The sequence below is a fragment of the Ornithodoros turicata genome, chromosome 6 (assembly GCF_037126465.1).
Source record: "Ornithodoros turicata isolate Travis chromosome 6, ASM3712646v1, whole genome shotgun sequence".
Classification (NCBI taxonomy): domain Eukaryota; kingdom Metazoa; phylum Arthropoda; class Arachnida; order Ixodida; family Argasidae; genus Ornithodoros; species Ornithodoros turicata.
This window is the reverse complement of record NC_088206.1, coordinates 17007247-17027949: the sequence shown is the minus strand read 5'-3', so window position 1 is coordinate 17027949 and position 20703 is coordinate 17007247. Positions and strand designations below refer to the sequence as shown.

At 42.1% G+C, this 20703-nt stretch overlaps 1 protein-coding gene across 4 annotated transcripts in view; it reads left to right on the top strand.

Annotated features, from left to right (window-relative positions):
• The window catches only part of LOC135399287 (axotactin-like), a 76051-nt gene extending 55778 nt beyond the window's left edge, over nucleotides 1–20273 (top strand). The window contains exons 18-36 of one of the 4 annotated variants that reach the window (XM_064631129.1): nucleotides 109–331; nucleotides 1752–1856; nucleotides 2543–2685; nucleotides 3490–3744; nucleotides 3815–3967; nucleotides 6302–6487; nucleotides 6714–6854; nucleotides 6938–7091; nucleotides 7493–7566; nucleotides 7668–7753; nucleotides 8030–8177; nucleotides 9077–9249; nucleotides 9858–9966; nucleotides 10041–10223; nucleotides 11636–11830; nucleotides 11905–12020; nucleotides 13051–13065; nucleotides 13593–13673; nucleotides 19756–20273. In XM_064631129.1, the coding sequence (XP_064487199.1) occupies nucleotides 109–331; nucleotides 1752–1856; nucleotides 2543–2685; nucleotides 3490–3744; nucleotides 3815–3967; nucleotides 6302–6487; nucleotides 6714–6854; nucleotides 6938–7091; nucleotides 7493–7566; nucleotides 7668–7753; nucleotides 8030–8177; nucleotides 9077–9249; nucleotides 9858–9966; nucleotides 10041–10223; nucleotides 11636–11830; nucleotides 11905–12020; nucleotides 13051–13065; nucleotides 13593–13673; nucleotides 19756–19830 (2615 nt within the window). In that variant the 3' untranslated portion in view covers nucleotides 19831–20273. Of the gene's footprint in view, nucleotides 1–108; nucleotides 332–1751; nucleotides 1857–2542; nucleotides 2686–3489; nucleotides 3745–3814; nucleotides 3968–6301; nucleotides 6488–6713; nucleotides 6855–6937; nucleotides 7092–7492; nucleotides 7567–7667; nucleotides 7754–8029; nucleotides 8178–9076; nucleotides 9250–9857; nucleotides 9967–10040; nucleotides 10224–11635; nucleotides 11831–11904; nucleotides 12021–13050; nucleotides 13066–13592; nucleotides 15567–16789 lie in introns of those variants that run through there. The other 3 variants (XM_064631126.1, XM_064631128.1, XM_064631130.1) reach the window with 3 other exon arrangements.
• The last annotated feature ends 430 nt before the right edge of the window (nucleotides 20274–20703 follow it).

Here is a 20703-nt window from a genome sequence, read left to right as displayed (position 1 = left end):
AATCAAATGACACAATGGTTTTACAACAATGTCTGTGTAAGCAGTCAGTGTGAATGGCCTGGCCTTTCAGGCAGAGATCAATCTTATGCCATCCTACTGATTTTGTAGATTATGAACTATCTTTTGAGTACACCGTGAAGAAAGAAGCTCGTGTGGTGAAGCTCTTGTCACGAAGTCGGCTGAACACCGGGGAGTGGCAGCAGGTTTGGCTCGACCACGACGTCCACCACATGCGCTTCACCGTTAACTTGGATTCGGTCATGGTGGATCTGGCAAAAGACGAGGGGGTGGGACCTTTTGAAGGACCTCTGTACATTGGTGGAGCTCCCAAGTAAGATGCTGCACTCCTCAAGAAATTTTTACAGTGCTCAGTTGCTGGAAACATGTGGCCCATTGGCTAAAGCCAGTTGTTTGTTTGTTAGCATGAAAACTTCTTTGTGTAGATGGCATGCCCATGTAAACGTTGGGATATCTTAGCATCATTCATTGTATACATCCCAGTAAACCATCTACATCCCAGCGACGTCCATGTAACATACTGAGCGTGACATTCGGATATTCCAGGGAGGTTCGCACAGAGCCTATAGACGTCTTTTGTACGTCCAGTGGATGCCCATTTTCCCCGCTTTTTTCACATCCACGGGACGTCCCACTAACTCAACTAATGGACATTCGGACATTCAAATGATATTGGCGCCACCTTGCGATCCGTGTGCACGGACACATATTTTGAAACCTTTTGCGAGAGTTGTTGGGGGGGGCTGGTGTCGGCACCAGTAACGGACCCGTAACTATAGAGAGTGGCCACCACATAACTATTTCGTTCCCTGATTCTCCTCTGTGCCCGTTTCTGGTATTTCCCATAACAGACACAGAGCGCGGCGGTTTAAATAAAGCAAACAGAGAAATGGAAAAGCTCACAGTCAAGAAAGCTTCGAAAGGTACTAGCATTCCCTTTCCAAGAGAAAACAAATACTATATATTGCTTGTCGCGCGAGCTTCCGCGAATTCGAGGATACTGCTCGCGTCCGAAACAAAACTGAGGGTGAGCTGTCTAAGTATAATTCGATTATGCACAAAAACAACAGTCATGTGAGGGGTTGCATGGTGTGTCAACTCTGCAACAAGGTAACGCCTGTGTTTCTTACTACTCTTGGTCTGAGACACTCAGTACGTTCATCGAAGTGCCACAGAATTCCGCATCTCTGCCTCTTTCGCTCAATGTGCTCAGCGTAACATAGACAGTCAGTTTTGGGAGGAGCAAAATCTTGCAATCTTGCACAGGACCGCCCTTTGTTTCTGAGAAACGTCATTCAGCCCCTGTTTGCACATACTTTTTGGTTCGTGATGCGATCACCTCAGAATATCCAAATCTCGATGTACCCAAGATATTCGGCTTGGGATGTACAGGGGATGTACAGAATTGTATATCCCCAACATCTAAAATATTTTGAGGAGACAGACTGGACGTCCATGTGACGTCCATGGAACATAGCTACAGTTGTGACATCTGCGACATATATAGTTTGGATCCAATCACGGACATCCATGGGACGTACATAGCATGTCTCGACGTCTTGGACGTCTGCGGCACATTTTGGACGTCTCCAGGATATTCGTGGTTTACTGGGATATCTGCAGACGTGTAGACGCGGGCAAGCTAGTGGTTGATTGTAATTGTTCTTGGTGAATGCCAGCCAAGCAGGACACACTTCTGCAGTGTTATAAACGCAAATAAAAAATATTTTCAGGGGACTTCTTACACATCCAGACATCAAGGAAGGCTTCATTGGTTGCTTCAGAGGATTGATAATCAATAACCACGTTGTTAATCTGTACAACTACTTGAGCAGAAGGTGGGTTAACACTTGTCTTCAGGTGTGTGTTATGTGCAGTAATGTAAAAAGACTTACTTACAGTCTATTACCATAAGTATCGTTAGCTGTAGACTGTGCTGTGCATAGACTGGAAACTGCAACCACTTCAAATAATTTCACGTTATCTCCTTTCCACACAGCTATAGTTCCGCACAGCAGAAGTTAATGTTGTTAAAGCACTCAATTCTGTATTGGTCATCAACGTTACTGCAGCGTTACTTGCAATACATAGTTTTCCATTTGTTGTGCCTCGATAATACAAGATTATAGTTGTCTCGCAACGTAAAGCCACAAATTATTATTCCATAGCACGGATACTATGTTGAAAATTATTGGAAGTATGAAGAAATAGCTTAATTGTAAGCAGCCGATTGGCTAATTAATCAAGAATTTCTGGTTGTTCCTTCCATAGCAGCTTCAAGAGGTAAGTGTCCTTTTGTTGTGCATGTTTGCATAACTTACATGGTTTCGCATGTGACGCTCATCTAACCCAGCTAATCTGTTCATGCAGTGGGCACTTCTAAACAACCTGGTGAACTGTGATTGTAATTGCGCATTGTCTAAACGCAATGAGAAATGTTCTTTGTTCTTGAGCATACGAGTCATGTGGGGGAACAGACTTTACACGATTTCTGTGTGTTTTTCTATTTCCCAAATTGGTGCAGGGTGCCCGACATCGTGATGGACTGCCAACCTTCGTGTTCTTCCAATCCTTGCCAGAACGGAGCCACGTGCCATGAGAACTGGGGTTCCTACAACTGTGAATGCGAGAACAAGCTGGCTCACAGCGGCACCAACTGCGAGAATAGTTGAGTTAATAGGGGCTTGTTAGCATCTTGACTTATCTCTTCATCTTATATCATCATAAGATACTTATATCATTCATCATTGACTTAGCATCATCACTTATGCTTACAACTCAAATGTGTCATGGCAGAGTGCAGACAAGCAGATAACAACACTTGCCCAGGAGGCGTCTGCACGAAAATGGAGCATCTCGATGAATACGCAGAGCCCCATGTTTTACAGGAGGAGAAGGATGATGTTGATGATGATTAATTTGATTTTTGATTAGTGCCCTTAAACAACCTGAGGGTCTGGGAAATGGTGCGCCGAAATACAAGAAAAATACAAAGAAAGATCAAACATATTAGACATGAAGCAGCAAAAATTAAATATGAAAACCAATCAATCACGGGAAACACAAAAAGGGGAGATGACATAAACTATGCATTAACCCCATAAAACCTGCTTGTACCCCCCTCATTTGGACCATTGTTACAACACATTGAAAATCCCAAACACCAATTTGCTAAAGTGCAAACTCAGCCACCATACGGGCACAGCACAGCTGCTCGACGTCTCATGTTGTTTCTGCTATTTTCCACTTTTATACTACTATATTACCTATACTACTACTATTATACTACATATTGTATACTAGATATTTTCCACTGCATATCTCCCTATTTTACCCTATATTAGAACCCCAGAAAGAAAAATACTTTTTGCCCCCCTCCCCAATTGTTAGCAAACATGAATGTGGCCTATGAACATGTGTAAATTTTCAGACTCGCTGAGGTCTGATAATGCCGCGCATTTCTCCCCACAGACTTGAACCAGAATTCCATGACATTCATAACGTCAAGCTCGTGTTACCACCGAGCCACCAGGGGCAATATTTCCGACCCGGTGCTCAAGGAAGACATTCTGCTCAGTTTCCGCACCTACCAGTCGGAGGCGCTTCTACTATACTCTTTCAATCACCTCAACAACTTCGTCCAACTGCATTTCGAGAAGAGGAAACGAATTGTGTTCACTTTCAACTCTCAGCGTCAGATTGTTCAAGGCTTTGTTGAGGCACCAGGTATACTGCAGGCTCTTCCTGTTGCAGCCGAAGCACCTCTAAGCTCATTGCGTGTATGTTCGTCTTCCAGATCTGGCCACAGGAAAAATCATACAAGTATTCGTAGATAGGAGAGCAAACAGCACCATACTTTATGCCAATGGTGTGAACGTTACTATTCCATATCCAATATCCTTTCTGGCTAAGTACTACAAGGATCCCTGGATTGAAGGTGAAGAACTAGGTAAGAAATATTGTCGTGACATTTAGCTTTTTCATAAATATTGTCAGATGGACAAACATGTATAAATGTCATTATTTACTCAAATTTTACTCTTGCATGCATGGGTGTCGGCAGGATTTTGTCTTGAGGGGGGCAGTGCAAGAAATGAGTGAAGAAGGAGAGGATTTTGGGAGAGGACATTTTGAGTGAGAAAATCCGGAAACTGAACGATTGCAGTTTAATGTACATGTTCAACACTCCTGACTGTTACACAGCATACCTACCTGCAATATATTTACTTTAAAATAAGCTCTGACCTGTCTTTCAAGCAAGGCCGCATTTTACGGATCTCCATCTTTCATGATAGGCAAGCCTGAGCGACGGGCAAGACACGTAAACGAACACAAACACGTGTTCGTTTACGTGTCTTGCCCATCGCTCAGGCTTTCCTATCATGGAATTTATCCACCAGCTAGCCTGCATTTACGCCATTCTGTCAATCTCCATCTTTGCACTGGTAGGCTGAAATGTTTACCACCATACTGCGGAGGGCACTATGGCTTTGCATCATCACTGCATGGACTTTAATGCTTACTGTTCATCAGAGGATGGAAGCAGCACTCGTCGAGGTGGCTGCATCAAGCATGCAAGAAAACGAATTCTGCGGAGTTGAAGTGTGGTATTAAAAGTCGACAAATCGAATTATGTGCATAGCTGCTGGATCTAGTTATGAATTTTTTCGTTTCGTGCAAGCAGCCAAGAGCAAGAAGAAATACGGCAATGTTTACCTTCAACATTGGCAGACAGACACACACGCTTGGACACCGTAACGAAGAAACTGCTTATCCTTTCTGAGGCATGGACGTATAAGCGATAGAGACAGTGCGATACAACAATTGGGACAATTAACAATTTGACAAACAACGATAAAGGCTCTGCTGCATTTCCAATGCCTCCTCGATAACTGTCATTTCTGGCGCGAGAGATCGCCGAATTGAAGAACTCTAAGCATTTTTATTGTGTATTTTCTTTTGACGAAAGGAAGAAAAATACAAAATACTACGGGAGGGGTTCTCTGGAAACTTACACTTAGGAGGAGGATTTCACTCTCTCTCGTTTTTCTCCTTCCAAACACACTACCAAAGATACGAGCTCGTGTGGACCTGAATCCCCCCCCCCCCTCTTCTCCGTTACGGCTGCAGTGCACGAATGCTCGAAGGCCACCAGTGTGGCATCATTTCTATTCGTGTTTTCTCTCTTTCCCTCTTTGCACCTCTTGTGTAATCGAGAAGGACACAGATGTTTTATGGCCCTATTTTCTTCGTTCACCGAATTCTTCTTTCGCGGCCCTCTTCAGGGTTTGTAAGATTTGACTTGAGGGGTGGCGAACAGGAAGTCAAACCGCAGCATCGGAACTGGCCGTTGGGGCTATGTGGGTCTAAAGCTAGGGATGCGAAAATCATAAAACAAAGTCTCCAACAAGCACAACACGATAGCAGCACTTCTAGGTACATGTGACGTGCGAAAGAACAGTATGAAGCGAAAGTCAGCGTACATATCAGTGGCTGTTGTGATATGCGTGCCTTGAGAGGGGCAACTGCCCCTTTTGCACCCCCCTGCCGACGCCCATGCTTGCATGTACCCTTGATGTGAAATTTGGATGTAGAAAAGAACGCGGAGATGCGCAAAAAAAAAAAAATACTGCATGCTGTGATTGCAGGGTGTGTTGTTTTTTGTACTTTGCTGGCATTCTTTTATGGCAAAAAAAAAAAAAAAAACCTCACAAAGTTTACCTTGTTGAAAACAATTGACAGACCGGCCCTTAAACCAGTGTTCTAAAAGTAACTAATTAATATCATGTAATTAATTAAACATGCACAATAAAACATACGGGCAACTACAATGCATGAATGCTAACAGCATTGAGTTCACGTAGAGCACTCTTCTCTTTTTTTATGTCTTAGTGCATGTGTCTTTGTAATCATTCAAAAGTAGATGTAGAGACATAGTAGAGACATAGTAGAGACATAGTAGGGGCATAGTAGGGGCATAGTAGGGGCATAGTAGGGGCGTAGTAGGGGCGTAGTAGGGGCGTAGTAGGGGCGTAGTAGGGCCAGTAGTGCCATCCACTTTTCGCATTATCTAGCAACAGCAATGCAAAAACATATCACGTTATTGCGAAGAAATGGGGTTTCCTGAAGAATAAGTCAAGTCATAATAAGTGCAAATATGGAGCAAAGCTTATAGGGCAGAATGGAATAGTACACATCAGAGTTCTCACATATACTGTCTTTCTCTGTGACACCTTCCCCAGTCGAGCTCGACCGCAGTCACTAATACGCATGTCTCTCATAGAACTTGTCAAACCAGCTCGTGGTACCTTTGAGAGTGTACCCAACAGCCAGATGTATCTTGGTGGTGTTGATTTCATGGGTGCTACCACTAACCTCCCTGGACTCGTTGGGTGCCTTCAGGGGCTACGCATTGGGATGGAACAAGTGGATTTGATCAAGGGCGTAGCAGATCAGAACGTCACGAAAGGTACTCCACCGAATTCACTGTTAGCTTGGCACCATAGCTTCCTCATGGTAGGGGGCCGAGAGACACTGAACAAGAAGGACGGACGACAAATTCTCTCTCTCGGTACCCTACCATGAATCTATACCAGCTTGCCTGCACCCTCTCTCTTCTTACCATAGCTTCCGAATTTATTACTTTTCTCACGTGAATGCGTTTCAGAATGTTTATAAATATTTCACACTCCCAGGTCAAATTCGGCCTGGTTGCAAGATGATGTGCGATTCCAAGCCATGCCAACACAACGGCCTTTGCGTTGAGGACTGGAAGAACAACCTCACCAGCTGCGACTGTGCTATGACATCATACCAAGGAGATATATGCCAAACAGGTGAGGTTATATCGCAATGATCATGCCTTGAGTGTCTTGTACATTGCATTTGCTGAACCTGACATAATTGGTTCTCGTACCAGACATTGGAGCTGAATTTGATGGCAAAGCATGGATAGAGTACATATTTACGCCTGAGACGACGGGGCAGGATAGAGTTGCCGTTGTGCTGGCATTCTCGACAGAAGCAAAAGCGAGCGTTCGACAAGCGATTCTACTCGTGCAATATGCACAAAGGTAGAGACCACTAATTTGTCACTCTATCATGCTGATGCTCTTTGGCTTACCTGCTCTATACACTTCTTTATTTCTGTTCACGTGGTTCTTTTCATACTGACTAAGTAGCTAGCGTGTTACTTCATGGCTAGTTTCCAGTTTACGAATCTGTGCAACTGTATGCATGTGTGCACCTCTTCAGTCTTTCACTTTTGCCTCTCTTGATTCGCTGAATTTATGGCTTGACCACTTCTACAGTGATCCCAGCATAAAGGTAAGCATGCCAAAGAATGAGAATTTGATAGGAAAATAGCATAGAAAAAATGAAATCAGAACAAGTATGCAGCCAAGTAGTATGCATGAAACGCCTTTAGATTCTATAACCTTCAGAAAACAATGTTTTTTTTTTTCCTTCTTTGTAGCCAACACTACATCTTAGTTGCCGTCACTCCGGAAGGAGCACTACAAATACAAGAAAATCACGCAACAGCAAAAGGTAACATGTGCCTAAACTTCACAATATTCTTCTTGTCTTGTCTCTGACTTTCTGTTTGCTTTTTGGAGCACTGATACAATTTTTAAAACTTTTATTCATAGTATTTGGAAAGCAGACAGGAAACTTTGCTGATGGCTTCAGACATTGGGTTATGTATCGACGAGTCGAAAATGATGCACGAGTAGTGGTAAGATTGTAAAGCTTCTGTTTTTGCTGACCTGTTCTCGTCTTTCCCATACATGACATGTTGCTCACAGAATCGCACCTGATCTTGTTCACAAGTGTAGTGCCGTAACTTACTGACCCTGCAAGAAGAACGTAATGCGCAGGGCTACTATATGTATCCCGTCTTCTTAGTTGTCCCATGTGTGAACTTCTATCAACCCACGCTCACCATATTCAGATATTTGTACATTTTGATGTTACTTCCACTGAGTAGCCTTCTTCGTTTCCAATGAGGAAGGTTGACGGCAAGGAGTACGTACTGACCAGTACCACGCCGGACACATCTGGACCTAGACTGGACATCAGTTCAAGTCTCGTTATCGTTGGAGGGACGAAACGTGATCCGAGGTTCGGAGACTACGGTGACTTCCAAGGCTGTGTCTCCAGTATGTCCCATGTCTGTCACCTTACCACTTTCTACTGAGGGGGTTCAAATGACATCAGCAACATTAGCAGGGCTGTGCGAATATTCGAAATATTCAATATCTGTACCGAATAACGGTACCGCGCTACTCGTATTGGAACCGAATAACATTTTATCGAACGCTCGAATAGGTTCGAAATTCCGTAAGCTGGCTTCAACACATGCCTCTGAGTGTTAGGCGAAGCTTACTTTACACTTTTGCGTGTGCACACTTGAATATATACCCTGCAATTTGGCTTCGCCTCATGTCTCCGAGCATCAGGCGAAGCCTAGTTTACACTTCTGCCAGTGCTGCCGGGTTGCAGGCATGGTTTAAAAGTGCGGTTTGAGGGATCACTGAAAATTGCCACTTTTGAGAAATATTTTAGCATATGTTGGCAGGGAAGTTTCAGTTAGTTCAATTATTTTGAGCATTAGCTGGACCAGCTAAGACAGCATAGAAAAATGACAGCATCGCACGGTTGACTACGTGTTATGACTACGTTATGTCTGGGTACTAAATTCCATCCAGAATTACAATTTTCGAGACAATTCTAGCACAAATGTATTCATCAATGAAATATGCGAAACACAAATTAAAGATAACATTTAGAGGGGGTGTGCAAACTTTCGCTTTTACAAGTGATGGCAAGTTCGAGTTTCCTGGTGTAGCAAAGCTAGCCAGGACATAGTAGTTTGCAGCAGTCAGAGTTCTTACAAACTACAACTGAGATTTTACTATTCGATTCGTATTTCATTCGAACTCGAAAATCACTATTTGCATAGCCCTAAACATTCCACGAAGATTTCTGCCATGAAGATTTATGTGCTCTCTGCCACACTACACAAGTCTTTGTGTGATCTTAAACTTCTTCTCCGCAGATGTGGTCGTTGAGTTGCGTACTCTAAACATTCGTCCTCTGGAGACGTACTTTGGTTACCAGAAGGGGGCTCTGGAAAAGGTGAAAGTTCACGGAACTCTGCGTGAGGGCCGCTGCGCCGAATTTGCGGCAATCATTGGTGACAACCAAGAAGTCATCTTCAAACCACCTGCGGTAAGGCTCAAGTATTGTGAACTTGAAAGCCCATTCCATCCGTTGTGATAGTAATGTGTCAGTGCAATATTTTTACGTGTCGGTAGACTTAAAAGTTATGCTGTATACTTGAAATCAACCGTGGGCTTTGAGGTACTGTGAGACTAGGGAAGGCACTTGAGTTGATGGCTCCACCCTGGTGTAACCACCATACCCACCCCAATTCACCCCGTTTCACTTCTCAACATGGACACCCTATAGTCTCTGTTCTTTCTGCGGTACATTTATTTATGGATGCCATTTTGTGCATCTGCAGCTCAATAGGAAACCACTGATGCAAGTGTAACTGGCAAGTGAATAATCATTGAGAGTATAATTTAACAGAGAGAGAGCTGAAAAGGTACTATGAGCAGTGTTCAATGAGTAAGGAGCATGATGGTAAACTTCGACCTTTCAAGTATAGATAGGTCTAGCGGTAAAGTACAAATATAACCTTGTGCTCTAGGGTCAAATCCAGTAAATCCCATTTTGACTACTAATGTATCCTGTATGATTTGAGTGTTGGAAACTGTGTACTATTGTTTTCTGTATTTTTGCCCCACTTTTATTGATCAAATTATCATTTCCAGGTTAATGTTCCAGAATGGCACAAAGTGAATCCGGTCCTCGTGCCGTACAAGAGCAACTTTGTTCACCCGCAAGCAGCCAAGCTTCTCTATGCAAAGGCCACTAGTACACGTAAGTTTATTTTGTAGCTACTGCGCACACTGCCAGTTTGTAATTGATTCTACTTCTATGCTTTCTGTGGGCAGGTGTGGCAGTCATCATGGCGATTGTTCTCATCGTCGTGCTGATTGGTGTATTCTTATACGCCTGGCGTTTGCAGAAAAAGCACAAGCACAAAAAACTTCAGGAGGATATGTCATTCATTCGACATGGTTCCTACAGTGCAACACGTGCTCTCAAGCGAAAGAGCAGTAGTTCACCTGTGAAAGGTACAAGAGTTCCTATGCGCTAGTGTGCAAAGTGTTTATCTATCTTATGCAACACATAATGCTTTTTACATTTTTGCCAGCACTCTGTGCACATTGTATCTTGTCCATGCACAACTAGACAACTTTTACTGCAAGATACGTGAGAGAATGCTAGTTTCCTTTTGAAACCATGCGCATATTCGTGCCCATTGCTCGCACACAGCCACAACACAGGAACAATCATTTCCAAACCAGGGATCGGAACCGGTATTTTTTTTGGTCCGGTTCGGGTTCAGGTATATTGGTTCAGTCCGCTGAACCGAAATTATCAGCTTGAACCGGTTCAGGTTCGGCTGCGGGAGAAACAAAAAAAAAGAAAAAGCTGTCAACAGTCGGGACACTTACAGGGATTCGAACCATTTCCTTTTTCGGTTCTGGTTTAACCGGTTCATCGGCAGTAATTTTGCTACATGAAAGGGAGCTTACCCTCGCCGCACACGGCTGAAAGAGAAAGCTGTGAGATAAACGCTTCAGGAAGCGTCTACTGCTGCCTCGCCACGACCACTTGCTTCACAAGACGAAGCGTTCTTAGGGAAACGCACAAAGTTTTGCCTAGTTTCAGTTTCACTCTCTGCCTTTTCGTTGCACAAGACTGTCAGGACATCCGCAGGGAGTAGCAGCAGGGCTCTGATATTTTATTGTATTGCACTCCCGTGGTCATGTGCTGAAAACGAAAAGCGAAGTGCTGGAAGCATTTTGGCAGAGCCCGGTCGGGGCCTCATTTGTTCCGGCAAAAAACTGGCAATACAGTCACAAACTTTTACTCTCATCTGGCATCGTACAAAAAATAATCGAAAAAAAAAAAAGTCTGTCGATAGAACAATTAGGTATTCCACCTCTAAACTGATTCCCGAACCGGTAACCGTATCAAATTTTTTCGGTTCAGTTCCGAGGAATTGGCCAGGGCAACCAAATCAGGACAACCAAAAAAATTGTTCAGGTTCAGTTCGAGTTCGATGGAAAAGTTTTTTTCCGGTTTTCGGTTCGGGTTCAGTTCAGGTTCCGATCCCTGTTCCAGACACCTTGAAAATAATACCAAGTAAACTGGAAAATGCAAAAAATTACTGCAGTATTATTGCCCATTTATATACTGCTTGCGACACGGTTGTCTAAAATCAGCTCCCCGTGGTTTATCCCATCTCAAATCTCGAGGTGTTGCAAGATCATTTATTTCGAGTAAGAAGCACGTGCAGCATATGGTCCACCTTTAAATACAATACTGGAACTACATTTTCGAGGGCAATCAAGGAAATATAGGCTGCAGAACTACTGACAGGCGATTTCAGACAACCATGTCGCGAGCAGTACAACAGCAGCAGCAGTGTGAGGGCATTAAACCTCAAATGGTATCCTTCGCTTTCTATTCATTACAGCGGTAAGCTTTAGCAGTCGTAACAGCGACTATCGACCAATTCCTCAAAGCAACGCTGACACCATATCGTCCGCACCTCGTCGTCCATCCAGCGGACCGTGTGTTCCACCTTCGTTCAACGCGACTCCTGCAAAGCCTATTTTAAACAACAGGAACTCTAGTCCTCGTGTTGTGTCACCTATTACCAATGGAAGGGGTTAGTTTATATTGCGACCTTTGCTGGATGTCTGGTTTTCCGATTTGTGACTCTTGTTTTGTGATGTGGTGCAGACGTTCCTGACCGCCCTTTCAAGGAGAAACCACGCAAGACAGCTCCCTATCGTCCAGTTTCAACAACATCGCAGGAATTGGAGTGGGACCCTGCGGCAGACACCGGCGTGTCACGGGTAATTCATTTACTGCTTTACCTGCAATGCTCACATTGAGAGTTCAAAGACGGGCGTTTTGGTATGGGTCCATGTTCCATGAAAAGTGGGAGAGCATAAAAAACAGTAGACGACACGGACAAGCCGTTTTGTGTGTCAAGCGAGTCGTCTGCTGTTTTTTTATGCCCTCCCTCTTTTGGAATGTCAACGCTCACGTTGCTCCACAAAGCCTCTGTTCCAAAAAGCCTCGAATGTGTTATCTGTTGGATTAAGTGTTTTTCACTGCTTTGCATAAATAGCTGTAAATCATGCAATTAATAAGGTTTTCAATTCGTTCAAACATGCTGACATACGGAAGTCCCAACTGACATATACCAAGATTGAAACAACGGCGGAGTGGTGTATGCAAATGAAGCCAACTGAATGTTGTTAGCACTCACGTATCTTGGCCGACAGAAAAATGCATTGTGCCTAATTAATGAACTAAAATTAATAGTAGTCATAATTAGAAAACTTAATTTATCTAGTTAATTAATCAGATAAGATTAATCAGCTAACTTCGAAGATATTTGTTTAAGGGCCAAGGTGCCAATTGGGAGGTTGTGGAGCACCTTGAGGAACACTCGTCCGAGGTGTTCTCAATAGAAACACCCCGGTTGGGTGTTTTTCAAGGTACACTGTACAACTTTCCAATTAACACTTTGGCCCTCAAACCAATATTCAATAGATAGTTAATTAATTATGCCCAACAAAAACAAAACAAAACAAAACAAAGCCCTAGTGACTACTGCACACAACTGCTAGCAATATTCACTCTGTGTTGTTCACATAGGGTTTGAAACTTCAGTGCATGTTCTTTGGGACACCCTGTATGTTGAATAATCTCTAGCTGGCTCACCTTGATTGTGGTGGTTTAGAACCAGATTTAATGATTGGCACGTTTTTTTTACGGCTGCTGCTAATGTATTTTCTTTTGTCTTCACTCTCATGAGCACCCATGTGCACTGTTCCTTCTTCACTCTTTCCCACATTTCCTTTCTCTCTTTTGTAGCGTGGGGAAGACGTGGTGAGTGTCCTCCAGTCTCCAATGTAGAATGCTTCAGTTGCACTTTGCACTCTGTAGTTTGCTTATTAGCACTTGATTGCCACTAGTTCCTGCACTGGGTGAGTCACTGACACTTTGCACATTATTCACAAAGAAAGCACAGAGAGAGAGGGAAAAGAAGAACAAACATCAGAAAGATGTCATCTTTGGAATGTTCTCTCAATGACAATGCAAAACACTGCACTTCAAATTTATTGCCAACTGGCATTACACCTTATCTGTGACTGTACAAATATACAGATTTGATTGTTTGAAATTTTCTTGAAATTGCTTCTGCACGTCCTTTCTGATTACTTAACTAGAAGTTACAGGCTGCACAGCCACAAAGTGTATGCTGTTGGGTTCTTTGTTTTCTACCAGCTGTGTCTTGTACCAGAGTAGTGCAACCACGTGATTATCATGTCACTGCACAATCAATTCACCTCAGAAAAACCTCATCCGACATTGCACAGCAACAACATCACTCACATTTTATCGCATCAATTTAGGAGATGAATGACATGGATCCCGGTGACGAAGAACTGGAAGCAGGGACTCCAAGAAAGAATAGTGGATCTCAGCAGGACATGGTAAAGAGGCATCCTCTTTATTCTGCACCCCTAGCGTCTGTGAGCGAAGTGACCATAAACAATTGGTAGCTGGACAGCTTTTTTGCTCTGCCTTGTTCAGCGCTGTCACTGGGGCATCTAACTTAAACACATTCCTAGTTGCAAGTGGAGCTTGCTGCTATCTGTATGTGAGTGTGTGACAGGATTATGTTTTGTACGCATGTTTGTCTTTGCTCTAAGAGTATTTGGTGTAAGGAGAAGCATCCTGTTCACTGTCCATCTGATGAACTGTTTTGTAAGGAAGGTGTCATTATGCATAAAATCTGCAGTACCTTCATTTTTGGAGGAAAATAATTTCCAAATAATATATTTGCTGATGGGAGTTTTTGAGTACTTTTGCTTCGAAAAGTACTCAAAGCAAAGAAACTGTTTGCATGCGACATTACACAGCATGAGGAGTATTAATCAGCTCTTACAGTAACGTCAATAAGAAATTTTATCCCAGAAGAGGCCCTGAAACAATAGTAATGATTAAAATCGTTAAAACCTCCAGTGCTGGGTAAGAATAGGACCAGACGAAAAAGACACAATGAAACAAACACTGAACTTCAACACAATAGTAATTAGTAGTACTCTCCTGATCATCCGTGACTGTTGAGGTGACTTTTGCTGCAAGCCTAAAATGCGTTACTCAAAACCTGTGCAAAACCATGCAACAAACAATACAATTTTGGGGAGGTGCCCATACAACGAATTTAGGAGGAAGATTTTAGGAGGAGCTAATCGAGATTTCTTTCACACCAAAAGGTACTACAAATGCCAATTAATTAACAAATGCAGTTGGTGTTCACACGTTTAATGACACAATACGTGGAAGCTTAGCATGTCTGTGGTCATCACGTTTCACCTCCACTTGAACGTTAGTGAGGATAAATGTTTAAGTTATTCGTGATCCTCAAGCGTTAGAGTTTATACGTATCTAGCTCGTAATGTGCCCGCTGTGTGTATTTGAGATGATTAGTGTTGCTCCACATCTCTCAGCACTCTCGAACAAACATTTGTAGTAATCGCTGATATCTTGAGGCATGCATAAAATGTTCCTGTTTTGCGTTTGCAAAGTCTACAAGTCTACAAGTGCAGCAAAACAAATGTGCTGAAAGGAAAAAAAAGTTGTTTTGATTCAACTGATGAACGAGAACATTCCATGGGGCTAGTGAAACAAAGATATCAGTGCTTAACCCATATAACACAACGAATATGTAACGATGGTGCCAGATGCTGCTAGGAGATGAAACTTGCACCCCCCTTCCCCTCAATCATATTAGGTGAAACATTAGGTTTCCCCTCCCCTTCCTGATAGCAGATTGTGACAATACATTCTGGCTTTGAGCACGTGACTTGGGTTCTTTAGTGGATCATTCATTTATGTTGTGTGTTGCATTGGATACTGTCATCTTAAGGATAGTGTATTCAGCATGTGCTTGTCATATTCAACGTGCTACTAATATTGTGTAACAGGATGCTTCTTTCAGTATGTGACTGTGGTAATCACTATTGTCTTTTGCATAGTGTGGAGTCCATATCATGTAATTCATTCACATTTCTTCTTAATCATCTCATTGAAAAAGTGTGACTCATGTGTAGCATGTGTGTCTAGAATGCCTGTGCTCTGTTCAGTATTTATGCTATCAAGTGCATCTGCTAGTCTAGTAAACTTTTGCTCATCAGAATGTCCTCTTGTGTTTTTATCTATTTTGCTTTTGCTGTGCTTGGTAAGGCAGTGCATTTTTTTCTCAAAGAGCTTCATGCTGTTTAGCTGATATAATGCGATTATGATGAGATTAGCATAAGGAATTGTTACTTCAGCTCAAATCTCCCCCTATCGAGATGAATAAATGCTTCAATACGCTTTGATGTCACTGTCCAGCCATTAATTTTTTTTCTGTGCTATGGTTGCTAGTGCGTTTGTGATGCTACTTAAGTGGCTGTGCAGGCAATTTGTTGTAAAATGCATGATTATATAATTTTCTATAAACTTTTTATTCACTCAACATTGTCCCCAGCATGGATGCAGTGTGTAAAAAAGGGCTTGGAGGTTTAGTGATGTTGTTACATGCTTATTGGTTGCCCTCCGCATGTGTGTAAAGAGTACAGTCATTAGACAAATCATATCACACAAACCATATTTTCTTGCTTTTTAGTATTCTTTCTGGCATCTATTATTAGTTCAGATATTTCATAGTTTAAGTATTCAACTTATTTATTCTGATAGATGTTATTATGATATGCCCTGGGGTCACCGGGAATGAAGTATGTATGGACACGATTACTCCAGAGTACTTACTAGTATACTAGATCACTAGTGTTTATATGTATTCCTCATACCCCTGTTCCCCTCATGTGCATACACATTTATATTTTCAGTAAGTATGTTTCAGAAGCATCGCCAGCCAGTTGGCACATTAGAACAAATATTGTTTTATTTTATTTTCACCACACTTCTCGCTGCACAAACTACCATGTGTACATCATTTGGGTATTTATGGTATGAGCCATCATAACCTACAATGCAACATAACTGATCTTGGTGCTTACAAGGAGGTGAATTTATTTAGAGCCCTGCAATTACTGCATGCATTTGTAAGATCCTGAACGTCAATCAAGTTTAAGCAGTGTGTGCTTATTGATACAAGATTGCAAGTATGGACAACTTAATCATGATGCTAGTGCAGTGTTTTTATACCATAAGAGTGTGCATAAAAAGTACTTTTTCATTTCTCAGCCCATTTTCAATGTTGCAGCCTATTCAAATTTGCTTATGACGCTCTACTGCATTAGGGGAGTAAACATTGGCATTACTCCCAAAAAGTGTAACTAGCCTGCTTTGGCTTTTACTGCACGCCTTGCGTTCTTGAAACTGCCTACATGACAGAAGCAGATCGGGCTCTAGTAGAGCAATCAAATTGGTATCCACTGGGTACCAAAACACTGAATTGGTATCTACACTGGGCTCTAAATTGATTTCCTCCAATCGGATTTGATTTCATCCAACATTACGCATAGTGAAAGAAAGAATGCAGTAAGTAGAAGGATGGACCCAGTGTAACACTGTCTTTGCCACTGGCATTCTATTCCAGTTGGCCAGTATCTACAAAATGGCAGACTATAGCGGTAGCTTGATTTTCATGAACATGCCCTACGAGTCGCCACCAAGGACTGCCCAAACAAATGAATCGGCCAATGGATGAGATCCCTGGAGACTTGCTTTCTGTTTTTCATTGAGCCCCATCATACTTGCATGATGACTACTCCTGTGAATTACAATGCACGGGTGTCACGGAATTCATTCGTTCATGCTGTGTGGTCTCTCTCTCTCTTTTTATCAGTATTTTCCCCCTTTCCTCGATTATCACTGAATCATTATGTGTGAACCATATATCAAGGTCTAAAGATCGCGTAATAGCCAGAAAGAAACGAAGCACAGAATTTCCGTATGTGCTTTCTATTTTTAGTTGCACATGTAACTGCTAATTTATTCTGTTACATAATTGTTCCACACTTCAAGTTTCTACAGAAAAATTCTAGCTGAAAGAAGTGAAACGATAAAAGTGAATTGGAAAAAATTAGATTAAAAATTCTCTGTCCCTGTTTTGTTACCCAACATTATGAGCTTCGGGGACCCCTACTGTCCAGCACCCCATCTGGGGAAGGTTCCCGGGGGAGCCACCTGAATCGTACCCATGTTGGAAATGCTCTGGCTTAGGACGTTTGGGCAACAACCTGCCTGCATTCCAGTATGCTTGTAGTGTCATCGTTGATATGACCCAGGCAGAATGACAACAACCACAATCTGGACTGACGCACAACGATTATTACGTGATGCAATGCCTAAGCAACTACTTGTCACATGGTGATGTAAATAATGCTGAGTGAGGATAACTGTCCATGAGTAGCTGTCCTTAAACTTGTGAAGAAATCATAATGATGTGTACTGTCTAGCCATTGAGCAGCATATGTTTTAAATGTGAATTAACTTTGAAGAAAAAGTGAACTGAGAAAAGAAATATTTGGCCCCTCTAAAAGTAACCCGGGTAAGTGGATCTCGTGCACATCTCTAAGAGGACACTAAGGTTTTCATTAGATTTTTTTTCTTTTCTTTTTTTTCTGCTGAAGAAACCAGCGCCCCTATCAAGAAACAAGCATTCCAAGTTGCATGCAGTTTTTTATAATGCCGAAAGTGCTTTCACATTGTGCACACAGCTGCGGATGAGTTTTGTCTTCTATCCCGTCGTGTATGGTTGTATTTAGTATGCATTTTTATGTGTATAATAGTTCCACACTGTTGTTTCTGTCTCTTCTTAGCTTTTGTACTTTGTAGTTGACTGTGATAGATCATCATTCCACATAGTCTACTGTTAGTTTCCTTCTACTATTCTGTAGGCATAGTCATTTTTGAAGAGATGATAGTACCTTTTGCATTTGGGGAGAGCAGTTAAAATAAGTTATAGAGTTTGGTTTGGAAATAGTGACACCAGACAAGAACTACGCAAGCTACACAAAATATGAAATACGTTACACTAATTTTAGGGACAAAAAACAAAGAAAAATGGCCTCTAACAGCATTTATTTGCTGGCTGCTACATTATTTTTCTGCATGTTTTTTCCTCCTTCTTCTTGTTTTGTGCCTTGAGTTTTTTTTAAAGCCTACAAAATGCAACATTAACGTGTCAGCAGTGGCATGTGTGCATGTCATGACAAAGCGGCTTCTGCAAACGTTGTGCTAACAAGCGAGACAACAATTGCAGTATCACACTTGGGGTGCAATCGCTTCTGTGTACGTGCAGTTTTTGTCCTCATTTACATTTTTACATCGTTATGGAATGGTTTTTTTACCTCTGTTTATGATGCCACTTACTACTCTATTGCAAACTGGACTCTGACACCAATCAGACTGTAATGGGTGTGGTGGAGCATTGTGTCGTGCTTATTGCCTAGGGTTTGTTTCGTCTCTTTGTTTTCTTTTTTTTTTTTAAACATTTTGTAAAACGTTTCTGCTTAGGCCATATTGAACACTGTAACTTCTACTACCTCATGTGTATCACATTCTTATGGGTTACGGGTAGTGTTATCTCTTCTTCCATACCCCTTATGGACCTCTATCTTCACTGTCCTCTAGCTTCTCAGTTTCTGGTCCACTCGCTTAGGCACCAGACGCAACCGCTGACCTCTCCAGTTTCACTCAATCCCACATAATCTAAAACACAGCTAATACTGTCAATGTAGGAAGAAGGTCAGGACTCCCTTATTAAAACTCTGAGAGCATGCCTTGTCATTCGGAAATTGAAGTTTATTAAATGAGAAGTTTAAGGTTAATTTAGTTTCTTTTTTTTTTTAGTTTGGGAACCAGAGCATTTAGTGACATACAGGAACAAAACTGGAGGAAGTATCATGATTATCTAAAAATTCTTAGCCTTACTGTGTGCGGTGTGGTTAAGAGTGAGAGCAAAAAAGTCCCATCATGACAGATGTTTGAGGAAAGGGCTAACAGCCACCCCCCAGTCCCCCTTTGTATCACCACTGGATTCTCCTGAAGTGAATGAAAATTCACTGCATGAATTATGTATTCCCCTGAACGAAAACCAAATCATTAATAAGTACACGGCACGGTTCTGGCTGTCAAACGGCTGTCAAACGACTCTAACTCCACTTTTGGGCAAAAATATTTGTCTATTCGGACCTCGCCGTCTTTCTTAGTTCCACAACCCCGAACGCCAATGGTAAACAATAAAACATTTGTTTCCTGAAATTATAGAGAACCAGAGAGGTACAAATCTTTATTGCCTCTACAGAGGACACGAAAAGAACCGACGTAGGTGCAGAAACTTTAATAAAATTATGCGACCTTCCTAAACGCTGTAAATGTTTGTTAGACAACTATTTTTCATTCAGTTTTCCACGGTCTTGCAACACACGACCTGTTTCGCTTTTGTTCAATCTCCAGATGTTTTCCGAGTGCGCAGACGATAGACACCCGTAATGTATATTAGGGCTAGCCGATTGTCATTTTCGATTGTGACTGCTGATTTCGTATCAATTCCCATAGGGCGAACTGTCGTCGACAAACTCACAAGAGGACTTTGACCCCAGTGCGTACGGAACTTTGTGTTGCATTTTGTAGTATCCCACTCCTTTCTTCTGGCCCGTGCCCAGCTGTACACAAGACTTTGTGACAAAAAAAAAAAAAAAAAACGTTTCTGTGCCAAAGACAAACGGGACCAAACTGCACTGTGTTTGTGTGTGTGTGTGTGTGAGTGCTTGCATGCGTACAGCAGGTCACAAGAACCCTGTACGTGACATTCTGGGGTTGACAATGGTTAGAAATGTCATTCTAGTTGAAAGTCTTTTAAGTGATGGAGATTCCTGACAGCTTTGTCTCCACGGTCATGGAGAATGCTGGTGGCCAGATCACTTTTTAAAGTATGACTCTCGTGGAATAGCGGTCACTTAGGGAAGACCGCATAATATGGGACCTAAAACGACTAGACTTGAAGTTTGAAGCTGCGCTTCGGTCTGATTAAGCAATAAGAGGACAATAAATAAAGATGTGTATTTTGTTTTACATCTGTCTGTGTCGGGTGTTCCTGAGGCATTTGCGAAGTTGCCGCACACATATTTCATGCTAGCAAAAGGGATACAAAATTTAGAAAAATATATTTTATATTTCTGCGCAGTTGACGAGACTTCTGTACTGATATTATGAGAAGAGGTTGTTACAGATTAAACGTAATGCTGCAGTGTGCTGGAGGATGGAATAGGTACACCATACCCCCATCAGGCAGTCTAACATGGTCACATCCTTCATGCATGCTGGCTCGTAAAAGAAGCAAAATGAGTGCCGGTTTCAGATTTTTGTTCATCTCTTTCATTGCTACGCTGGTAAAAAAAAAAAAAGTATTTTTTTTATCATCAGTGTGGTAGAATTGTCAGCTGCAAAAAAAAAAAAAAAAAAAAAAAATTGTGAGCAGCTTTGATCAATGCTTGAGAAAATATG